The sequence below is a fragment of the Nannospalax galili genome, unplaced genomic scaffold (assembly GCF_000622305.1).
Source record: "Nannospalax galili isolate Female #2095 unplaced genomic scaffold, S.galili_v1.0 scaffold398, whole genome shotgun sequence".
In the NCBI taxonomy this organism is placed as follows: Eukaryota; Metazoa; Chordata; class Mammalia; order Rodentia; family Spalacidae; genus Nannospalax; species Nannospalax galili.
In genome coordinates this window covers 513,322-521,619 of record NW_008341813.1, presented here as the reverse complement: position 1 = coordinate 521,619, position 8,298 = coordinate 513,322, and the positions used below count along the sequence as shown (strand labels likewise).

Genomic DNA, 8,298 nt, shown 5'->3' with positions numbered 1-8,298 from the left:
TGTTCTCCTCTGCCTTGGTCTTTTATACCAGCTGCCATCAGAAGGTAACGCCCACATTTAGGGTGTGTCTTCTGGCTTTAGATGATCCAATCAAGAAGATCTCTTTCATTTCAGTTAATCTCAGATCAAATCAAGTTGACACCCAGGATTAGCCATCACAGTATCCGTATATGGTACAGTGAACATAGGTAAGTACACATGGTTGGAGAGCTCATAGATCCTAGAGGAGGCCCTACTATTGTCATTTTCCTAGACCAATGTAATTTCTTACTATATTCTGAGTGCCTATCCTTACATTCACAGATGAGTGTTCTCACCATTTTTCAAAGAAGCTTCTTTTTGCAACAGACTGAGACTGGTGAAGCGATCTACAACTGGTTAAAATGCAGAGAAAAAGTGACTGTGGGGTACCCAGCCCTAACTGATACAGGTACAATGCAACTTCTACACCGAGGCTTAGGGAATATTGCAGAAGAGGGGGTCCTAAAGATATAAGAGCCAGAGGGTCATGGCACCTGTATCTAGACAGGCTAAGGAAGCTGCATCCGTGAAATCTTCACAATGTGGTAGCCTAAAAAGGCCTACATAATGATAACACCCATTGACTTGCCAAGTAGCTGAGGGAAATTTCATGGGGCCCTACCTGTAGTTGAAGAACTACAGGCAATCAATGGATACTAAGGGAGGGAGTGTTGTTTTTCTCCAGGGACCATCTCCCTGATAGGTTATCTAATCCCAAGTGGTCAACCCTAAACACATATACACATAAGCATCACTAAATAGACTCCGTGAAATATATATGTATATTTATAAATGTATGCATATATATAATAATAATAATAAAGAAGAGAACAGGAAGTTGAGGGGAGGCTTGGGAGGAGCTGAGGGGAGTGAGAAGAGTGGGGATGATGAGATACAATACTCATGCATGAAATTTCCCCCAATAAAATCTATATTATTCACATCAAGGACTCGACTGTGCTTAGGTCTTCCTTACTCCAATCTTTTGATGCGTTGTACAATTTCTGGCTTTACCTACAGGTTTTCAGGATTTTACTCTTGCAGCTTGTGCTTACATGAATCTAGTATTCCTTTCCTAAAACTTTTATTTATTTTCCCTGATCTCAGTTTCTATTATGCCTACCTGTCTGTCTTAGTTCCTCTGGTGTTTGTATTGCTTTTGTATTTCTCTTACCTACATTCTCCCCTGAGTTTCAGGACCAATGTTTTGCTATTTAGCTACACTTGCTTTCTGGTATCTTTGAGTTATCAGAGCATCTTCTGTCTTCAATTCACTGTTACCAAATATCACTTTTGAGAAAACTCGGTGTTTTGCATAGCGTTCACAAGCTTGCCTGTACTTGGAATGACACCTGCTATACCTCCTTGTTTCCTCTGGAAATAACCACTACCCTGAGAACACGGCTCTACTAAATGGAAGACCAGATTCTGGATGCTATTCACATCCAACCAATCTTCTGCTGTTCTCTTCTGCTATAGTTCGTGTTGACCTTTGTCTTTTTGAGAATAGATTATTATTCCCAAGATACAAGAGTCTGTCTAAATTTGTATGTATTTGCTCTTGTTTCTCCCTGTCAGAAATCCTTCCAGGATTTGAAGGATCTGATGGCTCTGATTTGAAGCCTGATGCATACCACCGTGTGTATTTGCGTTTTGTTTTTTTTAAGTTTACATTTATTTATTTGTGTGTGTGTGTGTGTGTGTGTGTGTGTGTGTGTGCATGTGTGGAGGTCAAGAGGACAACTTGTGGGAGTTGGTCCTCTCCTTCTACCATGTGGGTTCCAGGGATTGAACTAAGATTGTCAGGCTTGGTGGCAAATGCCTTTACCCACTAAGCTATCTCTCTGGCCCTGGTCTCTCCTTTGAAAGATGAATACATAATTCTTCAGTTCCTCTCTACTCAATGTACTGTCCAAATCCTTTATAATCATTCATAACTCTCCCAATAGATCAAAATGGAAATTTTATCAGAAGTGATTTTGGTGACATGGAGGTGAGGAAAATGTAGAGACCAATTAAAGGGGCCAGAGTTGTCAGAAAGCATATGGGCAGTGATATGTACAGAACTTGCTTAGCCTTATGTCCACTCTTGCAAGTCTAGGCACAGGACCACTTGACATTTCTGAAGCAATATTCTCTGGAGAGGTTCTTTCTTCACAAAGGCTTCCTATACATGAATCTCATCTTCCTGTAGTGCTCATTCCTCCCTCACTAGGTAATGTTTTGTGATGATCCTAAGGATACTTGTTCCCACTTCCCTTTCTTCCTCATCCTCCATGATCAGATCATCCTGAATCATCATCACTCCAGGTCCTTGCCTCTGAATGCCAGACTTTGACACCCTCTTGGCAAGGCACCCTGGAGTGTGCTGTTCAAAATATTCCCTGCTGGGCCAGTTCCAAGGGGACTCAATAAAAGGAAAGGATATTGTTAGAATTGTGTTTGAAGAAGAAGCAGAAATACTAATTGGTGTCTAGGTACTAAGAGCTTTACTTTGGATCCCAATGGATAATGCCTGAGAAGAAGCCTATTATATGCCCTATTCTTGGGACCCGACTGGTAGCTTAACTTCTTACCCCTGTGTAGGTCAATCAGTGCAGTTCTTTGGTGAGTAATGGCTCAGGGTAGGAAGAGAGACATGTATAGGTTACATCCATTTTTCCTGAATCTGATATCCTTTCTATGGTGGGACTGCATGCTCTTAATATCATTAAGCAAAATAAAAAATACAGACAATGCTGTGTACATTGTTAAAAGCCTATCTATACCTTTGTTTGGTGTTATATGGGACAGAGAGGGAGGGATTAGGTATGTGAGAATTCTTTAACAAAGTGGGCGGACATCGTTCTAGACTAGGGTTAGGAGGAGGCTTTTTGGAGGCCTGTTCCTCTTTAATGCCCTGAGGGTGAGTCATTAAGAAAACATTTATGAAAGCACTTCAATCTGGAGTCACAGATTTTTCTGGTTCCTCAACCTGTTGCCTCTCTTTACCTACCTCCTTAATAGAGATAGAGCTGCTGAGCTTATTGAGTCAGGTATTCACTTGAGGCAGATAGGCATAATAAGAATATTTTCTGAATCTTGAGGCTATCCGGTGCAATTATTTCTTACAGTACTCTGAAGATAGAGGCTGAAGAATGGATAGTTTAGAGGATAATTTGAAGCAGATCTTCAGCTAATCAGAGCCTGATACATCTTGACTTCTCCTCTCTCCCTACCAGCACTGTACTCTAGGGTTGCTGAGGAGACCAGTGCGTCATTAGGAAGTGAGAAGGGAAGATACATGATTTCAACTGAGTTACTCCAGTTTCCTGCCTATCAGCCTCCTGTTGGAGGGATCTATCTGCTCATCTTTGCATGATACCTAAATCCTGAAACTATGTAACAATTAACCAGACTGCTTCCAATCCACCGTTTGTTACTTAGAGTTCAGTGAAGGTAATGATATTTTCAGAATCTGACAATTTTTGCATATTAAATCTCATTCAGTTTTCATTCTACTTTTAAGGAGCAGGTTTTTAGTGTAATCATTTCACATGTGAGGAACAGAAACAAAAGTTTGAAAATGGCTTGATGCTTTTATGAAGGTCACTCTGCTGACATATGGCAGAAAAAATGACTCAAACTAGAAAATTGGCTTCTGGTGCAGAATCTGTTCCATGGCCCCAGAACTCCAGATCCATTCACATCTCCCATTTTCCTAGCCCTCACATCTGTTATCATTGTGTGATCTCCTTAGCAGCTGTGGTTGAAGGAAAAGCAAATAATTACATGGTTTCCTTTAGAAATAAAAGGCAAACTTTCCTGGCCATTTTAAAGCTATACCATTTTGGTTTTCTGGGACTGTGTTGCAGACTGACTTCTGATTCTTTCCCTCACTTAGAGGCTTATTTTTGCTGTCATTGGGGCTCTGAGATCAGCAGCTGTATCTTTCACACCTAGTATGTGAATCGGTTCTCTTACATCCAAAGCCTTATCAGACCCTAAATTTAGTTGTTTTTTTGTCCTTGGCTTATTTTTCATACGAGAAGATTGTAAAGTACCTGAGGTATTGAAATGTAAGAAAGTCAGTCACATAATCTCCAAATCACCCCCTATTTGCTTTCTTATTTAATCCTTTTGTATTGTCCCATCCCTGTGGCTCCCCTGCCCCAGTTCGCAGGCCTACTCCAACACAGAGTTTGAAGGTTATCCTCTAGCTTGGGACTCAGTGGGTGTGAGCTGTGGTCTCATTCACTCATGCAGAGTTATGATGTTGATTAATTTACTCCTTTCTAGATCACAGTTTTCTCTTATAAAATATACAATGATGGGATTTAACAGGGAGCATCTTGGGGACATGAATAGTGCTGCAAACTGCTGCCGTGACAGCCTAAAGCGAGGAAGCACACCAGCTAACCTTCTGCCCTGCTCCCAGGAAGGTGGCCATGATACAGAATTCTCTGGCCTTCATACTACCGGTGTTATCAATAACTTCTGTTTGCTGTGTGGCACCCAAATGCTATCCTTGGTATCTGTCCCAGCTCAACACCACCTTGAAGGAGAGGAAGTCACAGAAGGTGAGGAAGTGAAGCAGTCATTGAGATACTGAATCGGGAAGCAAGTGGTAATAATACCAGGAAGAATCTGATCCATGCTGGAGTCACCACGGACTGTGGATTACTCTCTAATCTTGGCTTTAAGTAAATTCTGGAAGGGTGAGATGCCTCTAAGTGAAGGGATTTCCCAGATGTTAGCATGTTTTGCAGTTTCAGATGCTTAACTGGCTAAGGCTTGATGACCATATGAGGTCAGTGCTGCCTGAGTCAGCACCAGCGTTCATAACCGAGGAATGTGAGCTTGCTGGGAGTGATTTTAGATTGTGATCTGTTCGTAGAATCTGGTTTCTGAACTTCTTCCTAATGTATTTCCCTCTTCTGGTTTGAAGATGTACAGAAATCTTGACAAAATTAAAAACTAATTTTGATTCTTTCTTTAGAACTATGGGTGAGAGTGAAGCGGTGTTGGAGTTAAGGAGACCACACACCCCAAGCTCCCAGTCTTCACCTGTTAGATCTTAACTGCATGCCTTTCTCTGCAGTGGTCCCTTGTTCCCCATGTGGGACAATGGCCATGATACATTCTAATACTTCTCATCTTCCACATACCTTCTTCTTGGCTGGCATCCCAGGCCTGACGGCTGCCCACCTTTGGATATCCCTTCCCTTTGGCTTCTTGTTTCTCCTGTCACTGATTGGGAATGCTGTCCTGCTTTTGCTCATCTCGACAGAACGCAGGCTTCACCAGCCCATGTTTTTGTTTCTTGCCATGCTTTCCTTTGTCGACCTCGTCCTCTCCCTCTCCACACTACCCAAGATGCTGGGTATTTTCTGGTTTGGTGCTACGGCCATCAGCTCTCACTCCTGTCTTTTTCAGATGTTTGTCATCCATGCATTCTCTGCCATGGAGTCAGGGGTGCTGGTGGCCATGGCCTTGGACCGCTTTGTGGCTATCTGTAACCCACTGCATTATGCAACCATTCTTACTCCTGGTGCTGTCATCAAGATAGGAGGCCTGGTGGTGCTGCGAGGTGTGGGGTTGACCATCTTCTTTCCAAGCCTGGCCAATCGGCTCTCTTACTGTGGTTCACACACAATTCCTTATACCTACTGTGAGCACATGGCTGTGGTGAAGCTGGCCTGTGGAGAGACAACTGTGGATAGTCTTTATGCCTTTGCTGTGGCAATCTTTCTTGGTGTGGGAGATGTGGCCTTTATTGCCTACTCTTATGGGCAGATTGTAAAGACGGTGATGTGTTCTTCACCTGAAGCTCGCACTAAAGCAGGCAGGACCTGCACAGCCCATGTCTGTGTCATCCTCTTTTTTTATGGACCGGGCTTTCTTTCTGTGATCATGCAGCGCTTTGGGCCACCCACAGCCTCTGCTGCCAGGGTCATCCTTGCCAACCTCTACTTACTCTTCCCCCCTGCCTTGGACCCCATTGTCTACGGGGTTAAAACCAAGCAGATCAGAGAGTGTCTGTTTACAGTTCTAAGCCACAAGAGGATTGAACCCCCTTGAGTGTTATTCTCATCATCTAGCCCTCTGCGGTCAGGTGGTGATTAACCCAGAAAGCCACAACTGGCCCAAGTGCAGAGATAAGAGACTTCAGAGTGCTTGTCCCTGGGTAGGACACCTATATCACAACTCCGCCACCCAGGGCTGAGGGATTATTGTGGAGGGGAGAACTGAAAGACTGTAAGAGTCAGGTGGTGAATGCCCACAAGGAAAAAGAGTTTTCTAGGCAGCTGCAGAGTTGCTTGTATGAACTTACAACAATGGTGACAGCATGCGCAAGACTCATGAAAACTCAAACCAGACAAAAATCCATCATAAAAGTATGGAGATGAGGAAGAACCCATGACCTTAGCTGAGAAACTATTGGCAATTGATGGCTAACAGGATAGGAGAGTTGGCATTCTTTCAGGGAATGACACCAGATAGATTGACCAGGTTCCAGTAGATGGACTTACACTGAGGGACATTTGGAGACCCAAATTTGGCTCAATAGCCCTTAACATATATGACATAATGCTTGAATTACAGTGTGTTGGGGGGGCTATATGGGAGGGTGCAGTTAAGGGAAGGAGTCTAAATAAGATCAAGATATATTGCATGAAATTCTAAAAAATTCAATAACACTAGAATTTTAGCTAAGTGTGGTGGTGCATGCCTATAATACCAGTACTTAGGAGGCTGAGGCAGGGGGATCACATGTGAGGTCAGCCTGGACTACATGGTGAGTTCCATTCTAACCAGGGCTGCATATTAAGACCCTCACAAAAAATAGAGTTCTTATACAGCTGGACTCCAATAACTCAGAAATTCAAGGAGTAATAAACTGGATGTTTATTCTGGACATATGAAAAATAAGGCAGCCCCCACCATGATAGCCCTCACATGGGAGCAGATAGACCTTCTCTACCAGAGAAACTTCAGCTTCAAAGGAGAAATAGCAAATTATGGAGATAGTGTAGCATCGAGTTTATGAGAAAACAATTTAGAATTTTCATGTTCCATCTGAACAGAATTGCAGACAAAGCCTGATTTCTTTATTCATAGACTCTTTCAGTCTAATTTTGTGATAGGTGATACTTCCTACAATACTATATATTTAAATATTTTGCTTATAATTTTGTTTTATGTGTATGAGTGTATTGCCTCCGTGGAGGTCTCAGGAGGGCATTTCAGATCCCCTGGAACTGGAGTTACAGACAGTTGTTAGCTGCCATGTGGGTCTTGGGAATTGAATCTAAGTCCTCTGCAAGAGTAGTCAGTGCTTTTAACCACCAAGCCATCTCTCCAGCCCCAATACTATATATTTTTAGCCCTTGAGGATAATGATAACTATTTTTTAATTTCCCTGTTTTTATTCTGAAGAACGGAGAGACTCAAGTCAGTCATATAAGTATCTTGTACACAATGTTTCTTCCTGATTCTTGTTCTGTTTACTTATTTTCTTTCTTTGTTCCTAACTGTCTTGCTCATTCATTTCCCAATTCCTACCACTGACACTCACTATGCTTGCGTACAGTATGTTCTTATGCTTTCACATATCATTGGAATATATAGTACTGTCTGAGTGTTATAGGTTCCTATATACATAAGTGCCCGTCTTTGAGTTCCTCAAATGTGTATGTTCCCTTTAGTGAGGATTATCCAAGATCTCTGTCCTTAAACTCAGCATGTCGTACAGTTGAATCTCAGATGAAACTTCACTCCTCAGAGATTTTTTCCAGTTACACCAAATCACTGTTTTCTACTCTAAGAAAACTGAGTTTCTTTCTTTCATTATTTATCATAATTTACAATTGTATATGTATTTTTAATTGGGTGAGTTATTTCTGCATCCATAGTGGACAATGATTGTATTCTTGGCGTGGTTCCTGATATATGATATGCTAACAATAAGTGCTTGTTTAAGTAAAAAAAATAAAAAAAGAAGACTTACCTTAATGAACTGTGTCACCAGAAGCACATTTTTAATCAGCCATGCAAGCATAATACGTGCTTTTGAATAACTAAATAAATTTTCATAATAGAAAGTATTCAGTGTATCTTTATTGAAACGAAATAAACCATTTTGTCCTTGCCAGCACAATCACATCACAAATACTAGTGCCTTTCCTATTGCAATAATAGCTAATGTCTCTTCACTTAGTCTTTTCAAAGGCTGTAATTTCAAATGATGGTATTTTAGACACTATACAGAGGCTCTGGAGGATGGGGTTACTGTTA

At 41.7% G+C, this 8,298-nt stretch overlaps 1 protein-coding gene across 1 annotated transcript; it reads left to right on the top strand.

Annotated features, from left to right (window-relative positions):
- Positions 1-5,124: 5,124 nt before the first annotated feature.
- LOC103737552 (olfactory receptor 52K1-like) lies at positions 5,125-6,100 on the top strand. Its single transcript, XM_008837370.1, has one exon. The coding sequence runs from the start codon at positions 5,128-5,130 to the stop codon at positions 6,079-6,081; it is 954 nt and encodes a 317-aa protein (XP_008835592.1). The 5' UTR covers positions 5,125-5,127; the 3' UTR covers positions 6,082-6,100.
- The last annotated feature ends 2,198 nt before the right edge of the window (positions 6,101-8,298 follow it).

Bases quoted from the DNA above. Each gene is read 5' to 3' on its own strand.
- LOC103737552 (XM_008837370.1), top strand. From the start codon at position 5,128: ATGGCCATGATACATTCTAATACTTCTCATCTTCCACATACCTTCTTC.